The 15,715-nt window shown below is 35.3% G+C and overlaps 1 protein-coding gene across 3 annotated transcripts; it reads right to left on the bottom strand.

Moving 5' to 3' along the window:
* Positions 1 to 3,072: 3,072 nt before the first annotated feature.
* LOC121750408 lies at positions 3,073 to 4,970 on the bottom strand. Of its 3 annotated transcripts, none has more exons than XM_042144939.1 (3): positions 3,820 to 4,970; positions 3,623 to 3,741; positions 3,073 to 3,385 (listed from the first exon to the last, which is right to left on the bottom strand). In XM_042144939.1, exons 1-3 carry the CDS (start codon positions 4,964 to 4,966, stop codon positions 3,167 to 3,169), a joined length of 1,485 nt encoding a protein of 494 aa, XP_042000873.1. In that variant the 5' UTR covers positions 4,967 to 4,970; the 3' UTR covers positions 3,073 to 3,166. The 3 variants fall into 3 exon arrangements, with proteins under 3 accessions (XP_042000873.1, XP_042000875.1, XP_042000874.1); XM_042144941.1 differs by having other exon boundaries at positions 3,255 to 3,392; XM_042144940.1 differs by having other exon boundaries at positions 3,261 to 3,482.
* Between the last annotated feature and the right edge of the window lie 10,745 nt (positions 4,971 to 15,715).

The raw sequence follows: 15,715 nt of genomic DNA, 5'->3' as shown, positions 1-15,715 counted from the left end.
ACGATGACCAATCCACTACGTTCAAAATTGGCTCACTGACAAACACGGATTTTGCATATTTTTAAGGAGTAGATTTGACCTGTTTTAAATGTTAATCATGCAAATTATGTTCTAAAATTGCATATATTATACATTTAGTATTTTTGACGTGTTTGTTGATAAGTCATAGAAAAACACAGGAAAAAGGTGAAAAAAGGGCAAGGTGCAGCAGTCTCAGTTCAAGCCCCGTTTCCCGGCAGTGTTGAAGTCCAATTATTTATTATTGCATACAATTCTCTTCTTCTTCGAAAGAGCTTCGCGTGGATATCTTGCACGTTTCAAACATAGTTCTGTGGAGAAAGTTATGACCATTCTACGAATATTGCGTAGTGCAGTCAAAGCTGACTGAAATTTGGGTGAAAATTCAGGGAAGAAAATAAACTGTTGCCCAAATCTCTCCCATTTCTTGAAGGCCTCGAAAATTATCAAAAATAAACATTTTTCCAACCTATAAATACCTATTAACCTAATTCATAATCTTCATCTCAGAGCCTCCAATCCTTATCCCTCTCTATACCTTTTTCCATCTCATATTCCACATATAATTCATCCATCTTCCATTGGAGCGAAGCTCTGCAGATCCAGGCAAGAGAAGACTGAAGATTGAAGATTCAACCTTGGGTTTTATCAATTTCTTTCATGTCCCGTACTTTAATTGGTGTATTTACTTATCTATGAGTAGAACATCTTTGTAGAATTTTTGGTGAAGATATCCAATTGATTTCCCTTGTTAGCTCTTGCAGTTATTTGATTTATCCTTGTGCTTTCTATATTCAATTGTTTTGCTACCTCTTGAATACATGTTAGAGTTGATTAAAGTACTCGGGAGACGAAATAATTGATTTGAAAAAGGGATAATTCACACTTTAATTCAATAGAACTCGGGAGAGTTGAGGTTTCATCTTTAGTTTCAACATCTAATCTACGAGTTTCTCACCTCGAGAGGGGTTTTAATCTAGTATTGTGACCGACTTAATAACTCTAGGACCGTCATTCAAAGAAGTCGATTGGAGAATAGCTCGTGATTGTGTGTTTGGATCCTAAAATTCTACTTTCATTCGCCTGCTTTGTATTATTTGTTTTTATGTTTTTTGATATTTGTTTATTTATTTTCAGTCTAGCTTTATAAATCAAACCTGAAAATCTCGCGTCTCTAGATAGTATATGACATTTAGTATATGATAGCCAGTTGCAATCTTATTCCCTGTGTTCGATATCCCAGTACTGACCTTTAGCTATACTATCTATCATGTATGCTTGCATGTATTTTTAATGCTAATAAATCGTGCATCACCCGCCTGGTTGTGTTTTGTTCATTTCGAACTCGAACTCGAACTCGAACTCGAATCTATACCACCAGCACACTAGTCTATGTACTTAACATTCATCCAAGTTAGAGTGATTTTCTAGAGAAATTTGGAGCTACTTTTTGAATTCCGCACACGTCAGGAGTTGATTGGTCATCCCTCTTCATGAGCCAATTTTGAACAAGTGACATGACCAATCCACTTGGTCATCGCTTTTTCAATCCAAGTTAGACTGAAATATCTTTCATGGACTTGATGAATTTTACTGAGGGAACAAAGCAAAATGATGACCAATACCCTTCATGAGTTACTTTTTCACTGTTCCAAACATTTTTTTTGAATGAAAATACCCTCAATACCTTAAAGGGCAATACTATCTATTTATTCTCTTCCTAATTAAAAAATTGAGAGAACATCTTTTTAGGTCCACGAACTTTACTAAAATATCATTTTTTGTTTGTGTAATACCCGCTTCTCTTATTATCTTTTTCCGTCAATGTTTAATGTCGAACTAGAGAATTTGTCGCTCTCTTGATTCGTGTTTTGAATGGAATCCATTCCCTCTCTATTGATGTTCAATGTTGTAAGTTCGCAAAAAAAAACAACAAAAGTTAAAGTATTAATCGAACAAACTAAAACAATCTAACGTATAGTTATGGAATACAATGAACGTTGTACAAGGAGTTAAAGTCGTTCTTCCCGAACTATAGTGTTCATATACATCTCGAATAATACATTAACCTATATGATCATCTCACGTGTGATTTATGAACGGAAAGAAAAGAATATGAGTTACTATACTTTTACAAAATATTCATGAATGAGCCAAGAAGACTAAGAAACTAAAAGATCCTATTATCTACACTTTGGGCCTTTTTGCCCAAACCCAAATCTCACCCCACCACGGCACATATACGAGCAGCCGTCGGGCCCAGGCCAGCAGGCCCATGTCTCGGGTAGCCAGGTGGCAGCCGAGCCTTTCCCAACCTGCAAGATGCAAACAAGAATTTATGAGTAAAGACACAAGAAATTAAGAAAAACAAAATCTAAACTAAGAGGAGGGACAAACCCCTTTAGTAAAAGAGGACCAAGAACTTACCCAAAAAGGGCAAGTCAATGCCTGCAAATCCACCCCTCAAGGCAGCCCCTGCATCCTCTCCTTGTACACTATGCAAGACCAAACAAAGCACATTAATACAAGGATACTTGGGCCCAAGCATAAAACCAAAAGTTCTTAATCAAAAATGGTGAGAATCAAGGAGAAATTGATATGATGCAGCAAATGAAAACAAAACTGCTGCAACAGCCATTTAATCCTCCTAAGTACACTACAATGTGCCTATAAGAACCCCTCCTTATCACCCTCAAGTTCCCCCTCCCACACACTTTGAAAATTCAGCCACAATAGCAAGTTTGAGAGTGAGGGAGCTCGGTAAAGTTTCTGCAAGATTATTGCAGGCAGCCCCTACTCCCCATAGGCAGTGTTGTTAGGGTCGCGGGGCGCCCCGGGGCGATGAGGGGGGACCCCGGGTCGCAGGGCGATGGGGCGACGGGGCGAGGGACCCACGAATCGGGGCGCCAGAATAGCCGAATGATGATTATATTTGTCTCTTTTATAAGTTTGTTGCTTGAATATTTATCACATCAAATAAATCTACATACATCATTACTCCATATTAAAAAAAAAAGATTAGACGAAAAATATAAATTTTTAAACAACATAACATAACTAAATAACTGAATTTTATTATAAAAAATCATCAAAGTTCCAAAAAAAGTTGCAAAACATAAAATAATTAACTAAATAATATCATCATCACTCATAGGTGTAAGTCCTCTTCTCCTTCATCGGATACAACCAAGTTAATATCTTCACTGTCATCTTCATTATCCACAAGAGTATAAGAACGCATAGAGCTTGAGGCTTGTTCTCTTGTGCTTGTGCTACCTCTAGTATGGTACACTGTTTCCGACGCTCCAGAAGCTCTACCAACATCCGTCCAACGAAGATCATCATCATCAAAATCATTATCCTCATCCTGCATCCTACCAAGTAACCATTCGTTACTTTCATCAATATCACTCAATAGAATAGGATCGGTGGTGTCACTAATCTTGAATCTTCGTTCGAGCGCCCTATTATATTTCACAAATACCAAATCGTTCAATCGTTGTTGTGCTAGACGATTCCTCTTTTTACTATGGATTTGGAAATAAAAAGAAAAATAATATGTTAAAATATAAGAATGTTACTCATTCAAATTCTAATTACTTACATGTGAAAAAACACTCCAATTTCTTTCACAGCCGGTAGCACTGCAAGTAAAGCTCAATACTCTAATTGCAAAACTTCGCAAATTTGGTGCGTCAGATCCAAAAGTATTCCACCATTCAGCTGAAGTAAATAAAAAATAAAAATAATTATTGTTACAATTTAAATAAATAATATGATGAAAAGATAATGAATAATTACCTGGTGCCATTTGAGTTCTGTTTCGAATAGCCAAAGGACGTGAAAAACAGGAGACAACCTTCTTATATTTGGGCATTTCTTCCTTCATGATTTTGTCTTGAATGCTTTGGTCGGGGACCAACTTCTCAATACATGCAACCATACCATCCATGACCTCCAAACATTCATAAATACCTTTCACATTGGCATAAAAGACTTCTGGGTTCAAGTAATGACCTGCAGCATGTAACGGTTTGTGCAATTGATCATTCCATCGAGTATCAATGATCTCAAATACTCTCTTGAACTTCTCTTCTCTTCCATTGAATGCACTGGAAATGGCTTCTTTGCACCGATCCATAGCCTCGTAAATGTAACCCATTGCAGGCTTACGCTCGGCATCAACCATCCTCAACACTTTAACAAGAGGACAGGTCAATTTGAGAGCGTAGACAACATGCCTCCAGTAATTGTCATTGAGGACAGTAGCTGTTGCATTTTTGCTGGGTATCTCTTTATACCATTGGCTATTTCTCCATTCATCACTAGTGAACATCTTTCTGAGGTTTTGCCGTTGGTTATGGATGGACCTCAGGGTGATGAAGGAAGTGGCAAATCTAGTGGTCCTAAGCAATTCCCTCTTGCTTGTATACTTTCTCATCATATTCAGCACACCGGTTTTACTGTAAATAAAACCAGTCAAAGATATTGATTTTTTGATAGCTTCCTTGACCATTGGTATTTTACCAACATCCTCAAGCATCAAATCAATGCAGTGTGCAGCACAAGGAGTCCAAAACAAATTGGGCTTCTTAACTTGCAGCATCAGCCCAGCTTTCTTATAATTTGAGGCATTATTTGTCACAATCTGAATCACATGTTGCTCTTCGACGTAATCAACAATCTCCTCAAACATTGGCACCAATGCATTTGCGTCCTTCACTATATCAGACACATCAACAGATTTGATAAAAACCGAACCTTTAGGAGAGTTCACCAAGAAGTTGATAATGTCTCTCTGAGAAACCGAATCTCGCCACCCATCAGATATGATCGAGCACCCAGAAATAGCCCACTCTTCTCTATGGTCTTTTAGAATATCCTTCGCAGCATTGACTTCTTTGTTAAGCAAAGGAACTCTTAACTCATGATAGCTTGGAGGCTTCATGCCCGGACCAAATTGCCCGGTAGATTCGATAGCAATCTTGAAACTATCATATTGTGCAGCATTAAATGGTATACCCGCATCATAAAACCATTTAGCCCAGTTGCTGCAAACCAATTCACGCAAATCTTTTTTGTATGCATCATTTAATGTCTGTTGCTTTTACTTGCTCAACTTCTGTGCTTGGACGACCTTTGCTGGATCAGGGTTGAAGTACATATCAAGGGCGCCTTTTGTCCGAGGCCTTTTATGTTTGGTCGAGCTACTGCCAATAATGTTGTCTTCTTCATCTTCCCCGTAACCCAAATCTTCAAACTCTTGCCTGCTTTGTGATGTTGCCGCTGTAAAAACTTGCTGTATTTTAGCATCCTCTTTTTTCTTCATATAGTTGATCATCTCCTCTCTCACATGTGGTGGGCATTTAGTACATTTCGTGACGTTTCTAAATCCGCCAACGAAATGTTCTTTGAGCCTTCGAACTCCCGATGTAATCACTTTGTCGCAAAAGTTGCATGTAAGTTTATATGTGGTATCGGGATCAGCTCATTCATATTTCCTAGCTGGGTCTTGAGACATTTTGTATAAAAATGATCTGTAGAAAGAAACAATCATTTATAAGTTCAACAGTAGTAAAAGGTAAAAAGTTTCTAAGAAAGTTTATAGTAAAAGGTAAAAAGTTTCTAACAACAAAAATTCAAAATAAAAAAATGCAGGAATGAGAATATCAGAGAATTACACGTAGTTTTCAAAAATATAGAGTACTTATGGAGCCAACAACACACCAACCCCTACGTGTTACGCAACAAATAAACAATGCATATTAAGCAGCCACATTGATTGCAAGTTCAGAAAAACAAAATAAAATTATATAGTTATTTTCTAGAAAACATGTAAACATTGAGATGTTTTTTTTTTGAATTGTTCTTCTGAATTGTTTTTATATATTTTGATTGCAAGCTCAGAAAACTAAAATAAAATTATATAGTTATTTTCTAGAAAACATGTAAACATTGACAATGTTTTTTTTTTGAATTGTTCTTCTGAATTATTTTTATATATTTTGGCTTCTGTTTCTTACTTGTGGAGTCGCAGCAAATTAGAGGAGAGAGAGACTTTACAAAACAGTTCTACAAATCCAAATGTACCCAATATCTCTAAAAACAATTCTTTACAAAAAAAACACATACACAAACTCCAGATAAACTGAAATTTCGTGAATCCCCATAACAATTTATGCTCGTACCCGTAGAAACCTCGAGAATCTGGACGTCGAAGGAGTGATGGCTGAAGAATAACGTGATTTTTGCTTTTGCTGAAGAAACCCACGTCGAAGGAGTGGTGGCTGATGAAGAAGAAAGGAGAAGAAATAGGAGAGGAGAAGGCGGCTGAATAGAAGGGTTGGTGTAGGTTTTCCATAAATAAGAGTGTGGGAAGTTGGTAAGTTACCGTTTTTTGATTTATTCAAGGAAGAAGAAGAAGAGTCATCAATATTTAACTTAAATCGACCCGCGACCCAGGCGACCCAAGCGCGCCCCACCGTCGCTCCACGGATCTCGCACGACCCCGCCGCATCGGGTCGATTACATGCTCGCTTTGATCGCCCCGCTCCCCGAGCGCGCCTGGGTCGCGATTTTCACAACACTGCCCATAGGTAACATTTCTTCTCCCTTCCCACAAGCTTTCCATGCTCAACTCAAGCTCACCCCCTACTCCCTTCCACTGCTTTTAGGAACTCCAAAGTAGGTGATCGAACTTGAGTCTAGGAACAAGGAACTCAAAGAAACAACTACTACTTTGCAAGAAGGTGACATCCACCTCCTTTTCAAACTCAAATAAATTGTCATGTCATCATGTAGCAACCAAACCTCAAGCATGTTAAAACACCAACACTTCAAAAAAAAAATAACACAGCATGATAGAAGAACAGTAGCACTCAAGCTCAAGCATACACTTATATAAAATGGAACAGAAGAACAAAATGTTAATCCCTCTCAAGCTTTAGACCCCTTAACAGTAGCACCTCTCAATTTCTAAGTGATAAAAGGATTTAGGGTAGTGCTTGTCCCTCCTAACTCAGTTTCGACCAAGCCTAAAACACAAAATTCTAAAGAAAATACTATGAGTCAAGAAGTGAAATTCTAGGATGAGGAAATTAGCTTAGGAAAGGGGCGTCGGGAGGCTCCGAGCCTAGCCGACGGAGGAGCGTATAGCGTCGGCAGAAGCTGTGAGCTGCCTTCGGGACAGTGGCTGCTCTGGCTGCGAGACGGTGGCCTCGGGGCGAAGCCAAGTGCGGAGAGACTGCCGCCGTGCATGCCCAGCGGTAGCGGCACTGCGGGTTGTCGGAGTAGAGGGAGGAGGCCGGTCACGGAGGTAGCTGACCAGAGTTTCGGCCAAGAGGAAGAAAGGGGTAGAGGATCTCCGGTGACGCGAGACGCCGAGGAGGGAACGCCGGCGACGCGAGGTCGCTGCCCGGAGAGATGCGCCGGACGGAGGAGAGGAGGGGAGCGGCGGTTTTCTTTTAGGGATTTGATTTTTCCCCAGTTTGGGAATGTTGAAATGAGGGAGAAGACCGACGGAGTTTATGAGTAAAATTGGGCAACTTAATTTCTTTTAATTGGGCCACTCCTTTTGGGTCAAGGACATAATTTATTGGGCTAATGTTTTACTTTAAATGGAAGCTTGGGCCTGAAAAAATTAAGTGAAAGAAAGGATTAATTGCTTTAAGTTGGGCCTACTGTGTCAAATTAATTCACGGGCCCTCCTAATGTTTTGCCCGATCAAATAATTGATGGTCTGGTAATTAATCCCGCGATGATGAATTTAATTCCCGGACTTTAGTTTAGTGCTCGAATAATTGATGTAGGAAATGGTAAGCTAATTAATTCCGCAATGATGAATAGACCTCAGATTATTTTAGTGGATTGTGGGTCATGAACCGGAACCGAACCGCCGGGTCATGAACCGTGGGCAAGTCTAACTCACCCCTTAAAATGCCTTATAAGAGGGGGGGTTATTCATATTTTTATAGATGAGCTAGGATCTTCACCAAAACGATGTGGGACAAGATATTAAGAATTTTAACAAAGTTACATCATAAGAATCGTGTAATTCAAATTAGGACTACATAATCATTCAATTTCGCAGGCTAAAATAAAGGAGCTTAGTCCACTTCTTCACTCTCTTTCACACACTAAGACAATCTCATTTTGCATTTTGACTAGCAGTGGCGAATCCAGAATTTTTCATTTGGGGGTACGATAAATAATTATAACGATTCGAAGTTTCAAAATCTGACCAATCATTTTTATTTTATTTAATTTTTCTTGCTAAATATTTATACTTGTAATTTTAATATAAAAATATGATATAGATGTGCACTAGGAAAAAAATCGGAAAGATAAAAACTAACGAACGAAACAACATGCATTATAAGAGAATCAAAATCTATTAAAATGTTGAAAAACTAAAATTAAAAAAAGTGTCCATTTTTTTGGAAAAAATAGAAAAATGAATGAACGAAACATGCATTAGAAGAGAATAAAAATCTATTAAAATATTTAAAAACTAAAATTATAAAAAAAGTGTCCAATTTTTTGAGAAAAACAGAAAAATGAATGATGTGAGTTGTGTCGGTTTTGAATCCAATTGAATATTTTAAAACAGAAAAAATAAATATATACTATGCATTAGATAGATTTCCCCTTTCAAAAGCATTTTAGAATATTTAAAAAGACAAGTAAATATATAAAAAAATGCAATATTTGAAGATACAAATATTGCATGAAAATGAAGAAGGCGTTAGTGATGAGAATTGAACCCTAGCCTCCAGGGTGAGAGGCGAAGATAAATCCACTACACAACCTGCGCGAAGTTGTTTTGGGGGTACAGTTATACCCCTTTGTTCCCACGTGGATCCGCTACTGACTGGTATTTGGGTTTGCACTATAACAAGTTAAAATAATTTTTTGAACTTTGATTCATTGCATTAATTCCACATCTTAGATATTCAGTAAAAAATAGGAAAAGAATAAGATGAACAAGAAGAAAATAATTTTAAAAACTTACCTACGAAAATGGCGGAATCGCGAGCTAGAAAGAAGAACCACAACTACAGCTTCAGGCAATGATAAAACCTAACCAGCTAAATGATTCTCGCACTGCACTTAATGATCCTTCCAAGACGAAGAACACTCAATTCGTAAAAGCAGTCCAAGATACATGTGTCCAAATTGCAGATTTGGAATAATCATTAATAACTAGGCCGAAATTACTATTCCCTCTGTTCTTAAAAATAGTTAAACTTGGATATAGTAGAGTTTTAATACATAATTTGGTAAAGTAACAAAGATTAAAAAAATAAGAAATAGAGAGAAAAAGATTGTGAAAATAGTATTAGTGGATTGTGGGTCTACATTATTAATGGTGTGTAATTGGTTTAAAAACTTTCCATAATTAGACTTTATCTAATTTTGTGGGACGAACTAAAAAGGTAAAACTAGCCTATTTTTGAGGACATAGGGCGTATTAAAGTTTATTGAGTGTTTGTAGTGTCAATGGCATGGAAAGAGCTTAGACAATTGCAGTGGAGAGTTATGCCAATTGCAAGGAATGGATAATGGGATAAATTATTAAAGGATTAGAAATTATAAATATGGGACAATGTTGACATCTAAATAATTAGAGTGAATATTTTTTTATACTATCTCCGTATTCGAAAAATAGAAATATTTGAAACGACATGAGTTTTAATGCACAATAGGTAAAGTAAGTAAGAAGAATTGATAAAGTAAGAGAGAGGAAAATAAAAATGAGTAAACTAAAAGAGAGGAAGAGAAAAAGTAGTGAAAGTGAAGTTAGTAGATTGTGGGGTCCATGTCCTAAAATAGAAAGATTCTAAAGTTTCTAGTTTAAGGAACCGCTCAAAATGGAAATAGTAATAAAGAGCATAATATTGAAATTGATTTTACTAATTTATGTATTCATATATTGATGGAGTTAAAGAGCATATCATTGAAATTATCTATTTATGTATTTATAAAGAGCATGTCAGTGAAATTGATTTCAAATAATATTATTATATTACATATTTTTATATATTTATAGAATTAAAGAAATAATTTTCATTCTTAAATTATGAAAATTATTCTTTATAATTAAAAAATATAAGTTTTTATATAAAATTGTTAGCTATAAGATAAAACTCCCTCCATCTCACTATAGTAGTGGCGTTTTATCTTGAGCACTCGTTCTATAAAAATTATAATAAATAATTAAAGTAAAAGAAATAATAATATAGATAAGACTACTAAGAAAGTATAAAATTACTAGAAAATATTTACTATAGAAGAAGGTATTGATCTTTGAGAATAAACGAACTGGATCGTGTAACTTCATTAAAAAACGAAACTCTTTTTGAATTATTATTTTGAATTCCATTTTTATGGAATACTATGTTTTCCATTTTTTCGTTCGATATTTAAAAATAAAGCGTCTTCCTTGTAGCTAGATCCAAATTTGGATTGATATCCAATCCAAGAATTCATCACAACTATTGATTCCATTTATTTTATTTTTTCTTCACTTTCTGTCATCGAATCATATTTACTGATCACTTACTACAAAGACTACGATCCAAACAACTATGTTAGGCATTTACTGATTAAACCTTTCATACATACTCCCTCTGTCCCTAAAGAATATGCACTTTGGGTTCGAAACGAATTTTAATGTAAAATTGGTAAAGTAAGAGAGAGATAGAAAGAAAAAGTAATAAAATATTGTTAGTGGAGAATGAGTTATACCTCATTAAAGAGAAAAGATTTTTCAAAATGGAAAATTGCATATTCTTATAGGACGGACTAAAAATGAAAGAGTACATATTTTTGTGGGAGAGAGAGTATAGTATACTCCGCGCCCAAATTCAAATGGCTGAGGGCCCAAGGGCCCCAACGCCAACGTGGCTCCGCCACGATCCATGAAAAGACATTTGGAAATTGATATCGAAAAGAAAATTGATACTCCTAATTAAAACTATCTTTATTTATCTAATGTTACAATAACAGCCAATTCCTCTATTATTATTAAACTACATAGTTTAATACTCCATCCGTCACAGAAAAGTATGAACTATTTCCTTATTAATCCGTCCTGAAAAGTATGAACTTTCTAATTTTAGAACGTATTATTTTATTTACAACTTAAACCATTAAATTACATTACTAATGATGTGGAGTCACTTTCCACTAACTCCCTTTCTCTTATCTTACCAACTATGCATTAAAATTTGTGCCGAATAAGATGTTCATACTTTTTAGGGATGGAGGGAGTGTAATAATATCACACTTTTCATTCCTTTCTTACACAACCTATAGCACTTTAGTATATACATACATAGGGATGTATTCATATTCATATGGTAAATATTGTTCAAAAACAAAGTACTTGTAGTCCATTGGATCTTGTGATGTAACAGTTCGATTAATGTCACGTGTCATCTAATAATGTAGATTATTAATTTAATAATGTAACTTAAAATATAAATGGTACAAATAGTTTAGAACGAGCCAAAAAAAAGTGAATAATATGAAACAGAGGGAGTATAAAAATAATAATAAAGTATATATTTATAAAGTAATAATAATATTTTAAATATATTCTCATAACCTTTAGAAAAGAATAATTTTAAAATTAATGTTTTACTAAAATATAATTACATATTTACGAAGAATAAAAGTGTTTAGCATATAATTGAACTTTTTTGTCTTCGTTAAGATTTCTAAAATAATTTATATTAAAATTGTAACACCCCTAATCCGATTAATTTAATAATCGAATAAGTGATGTCATATTTTGGTAAAATTATCTATTTACCAGAAAATCTATATGTATATATATACACAACCTGGATAACTATTTACAAAATATATATGTTTAAACAAAGTGTATGAAATGATTAAGACGTTCCAGATACATTACACTTCATATACATGCCACAACTAATATATTAAAGAATTATTCAAACGCGACAAGTTAGGTAGTGACTTGACTTGAGCAGCTGTGAAGAAAAAAAAAGAGCTAATTTGGTCACCTAATCTGAAGGGGGAAAAGAAAGGAGTGAGCTTCAACAAACCCAGTAGTATACCCTCATTAGAGTTTAATTTCCAGAGTTACACGATTATTAATTACGAAAATACTCCAAACCAATGTATTTAATATCAGAAACGAACAATAGTAAAATCTTACATTTATGTCTTCAAACTTAGATCTAATGGAGTTTGTCAGGTTGATAATCACGTTTCAATTCGTAAATCACATATGAGAGTACAAAATAAATTGCATAACTCCAATGATAGAGTGAAACATCGAATATATATAGCAATATTATTCAGTCACCAATACATATGCAACACATAAGCAAGCAAATCACCAATATTTTCACATAATCAAACACATATAGCCCCTTTAAGTGCTTAGCGACAGACTAGGGTATGTCAGACAGATCAGAAGACAGATAACAGACGATCCTCGCTTCGGTTATCCAGAAGACGAGAGATCACAGATAATGCATCGCTGCTGTCCTATGGCATGCCAATTATACCCACAGAATACACTCAAGCACGGGGCATAAACACAGTCAAGTACACTCATTTTCATCAGATTACTTATTTCCAAATCTTTAACATAACAGATCAGCAAATATACAAATCTCGCAATACAAATCTTTTCCCACCATATCAAATCAAATTAACATATTAAATTCCAACTCTCTCAATACCATCACAGATTCACATATCCAGAACTCACATAATTCACACCATAAGCAATATATTTAGATAATATATTGTATCACTGATTAGAACTCACTATTATCTATGCAATTACGTAGACTTAATTCAGGAATTAAAATCTAATGAAAAGTATACTACATCAAAAATCCCAGGCATCTCTGACATACGAATCACTTTATTCCTGCTCCTTCTCCATGTCCTTGTTATCTCCTATTACCTTCCAATGTATATTCACATTCATAAAGGATAGACAAAACTATCCTACATTTGTCAGAATCCGGTGATGGCGGCGCTAGAAACTGCCGGATAGCAGCAGCGCAGAGAGAGAACGAGGCCGACATGTGTGTTTGAACAGATGAAGAGGGATTTAGACAGAGAGAAACGTTGCAGAGGTGTTTGAGCGGTGGTTGCCGGCGAGAGAGGTTCTCCTCCTCCTCCGTATGTGAATGGCGGTGGTGTTAGTGTAAATGGTGTGAATGGCGGTGGTGGAGGTGTGGGAGAGTTCCCGTAATTCTACAGTGGAGTTCATTCTTCCATTTTCTCATTTCTTTTTCCTTATTCTTTATTTCCTTTTATTTATTTATTTTTTATTCTTTCTGTATATTTCTAATAAAACACCACACAACAAATACTTCATATGAAGAAACTATCTACACACTTAGAAAATTCAATTTTCCGACTAAACCAACATACTAAGTTAAACTAACTAAGACCTATGAAGTAAATTATAACCGAACTCTATCTCATTTGAACTAATTTAAATTTTCTTGATTTTTGGGTCGTTACAAAAATGTTACATACTTACAATTTAGGAAAGCAAGAACCAATGAAATTTTGAAAGAAGAATCTAGAATCAAAACAAATTTTAAATTTATTACTCCCAGTCCCACTGAAGATATCTATATTCTTGAGTAGCACCAGATTTGAAGAGTATGAGTTAGGTGGAGTAAATAGAGAAGAAAAAATAATTGAATATATTAATAAGGAGAGATGAGGGAATGATTTATTTTCCAGTATAGAAATAAGACCTCTTGAGTGAGACAAACTAATAAAAAAAGTGGACATCTTGAATGGGACTGAAAGAACATTATTTTTGTTGAAAAGTGTAACTCGTGGATGATGCACTTTTTATTAGCACTATAAATACCTGCAAGTATATAGAGTAAAAATAGTATAGCTAAAGGTTAGTACCAGATATCGATCACGGGAAAAAACAAATACATACTATCTATCTTCTACTAAAACTCAATTACTATCTGGAAAACCAAAAGATTTGAAGATTTTTGAAAACAAAGAACAATTGAAAGCAAAGAAACAACTAATTGCAATAAACACGGAGATAAAAGTATTGAGATAAGATAATTCCGAGGATGTGCATTCACAGTTATGGTTATACAAATTCCAACTACAACACCCTAGCACAGTTCTTACTTTGATAGAACGAGTCACCAAGGTTATGCTCATGCGATGCAAACGTTGATTACAAACATTAGGGTTGTCAATCCTAAATACGTAACCCCTAAAAGCTCCTAAGACCCTGGAAAAGTTCTCACTCTCAATTAACAGTGTCGTTTTAAAGGAAGCTAATTATAGTGTCTATTAAGTGGATCTAACTCGCCAACCTCCTCTCACGACTATGTAGCAAGTTATATTAAATCATTACATGATGTGTCACTCAAACGTGAAGCATTATCCATTAACTTATGGCAGAAACAAAGTAAGAACAAAACAGATGTTAAATAGACAAAATGAATTGTATAACCAGAGTCGGTCCTAACACATCTCTAAAATCCTATGAATTTTGTTACACATGATAGAATAAACTAAAAACATAGATTGAAGGGAAGACAATGAAAACATAAGAACTAAAGCAAATAAAACCCAAAAGTTGAATCCTTGTAGTCTTGATGATCTTGAATCCTTCTTCAACCCCTTGCACAATGAAGCACTCTAACTTTTAAACTTTGGAAATATTTGACAAAGAGAAGATTTAATTTTGATGAAGCTTTGGGGAGTATTTATAGGGGAAAAATCACCCTTCTTCATATAAGGAAAATGGTTGCAAAATATGGTAAATCTTGGAGAGAAAGTAGGGCAAATATGCTAGCCGCTTTTTCCCAGCGGTTGCTGTGGGTTGGTCCGAGGCTTCTGTCTCTTGGGTGGCGGGCCGCTGCACTTGTTTCAGCGGTCGCTGGCTTTAATCCCGTAACTCTCTGGACTCTCTATAGCGGTTCGCCACGCATTTCCCAGCGGTCGTTGGGTGCTCCTTTCTTCCATGCACAACTTTTCCGGAGCGGGCCGCTACTAGCTTAGCGGTCGTTGGCCGCCAGCGGTCGCTGGCTGTGTTGCAGCGAACCGCTGGACATGCAGAACAGCTCCAGATTTCCATCTTCGCGATTTGACTCCCTTTTTAGGCTCAATTATGCACATTTCTCACAAAACATGTCAAATACCAAAATAGATAAAAATATGCAAATAATGGACATGTAATGCAACTTTCACATTCAAAACGGACCAAATAATGGCCTTAAAATAGTGCAAAATCCGAGCGTATCAGTGGGACTGACCCATGACCCTTTGGGTCAACCGACCTAAGACTATCCTCATAAGTGACCCTCACCCAACCCAACCCCAATCAACTTTTTAATAAAATACTCATTTCTCTTTCATCCACATATACAACCCCTAACTTTTTAAAACTTTTACTTCATTCAATGATCCCAACTCAACCCCAATACGTATTTTCTTTATCATATACTTTTAATCAATATAAATTTTATAATTTTATTCAAATATATTAAATAACTCAAATAACAATTATATAAATTATTTTATAATTCAAATTTATAGTAAAAATTATTACACATTCATATATAACTATAGTACAACATAATAAAAATACACAAATAAAAGAAATAGGGTACAATAATAGAAAATAAATAAATAAACCAAACTACAAACTAAA

This window comes from Salvia splendens, chromosome 10 (genome assembly GCF_004379255.2).
Source record: "Salvia splendens isolate huo1 chromosome 10, SspV2, whole genome shotgun sequence".
Classification (NCBI taxonomy): Eukaryota; Viridiplantae; Streptophyta; class Magnoliopsida; order Lamiales; family Lamiaceae; genus Salvia; species Salvia splendens.
The sequence above is the reverse complement of the archived record's forward strand: the minus strand, read 5'-3'. Positions and strand labels throughout refer to the sequence as shown.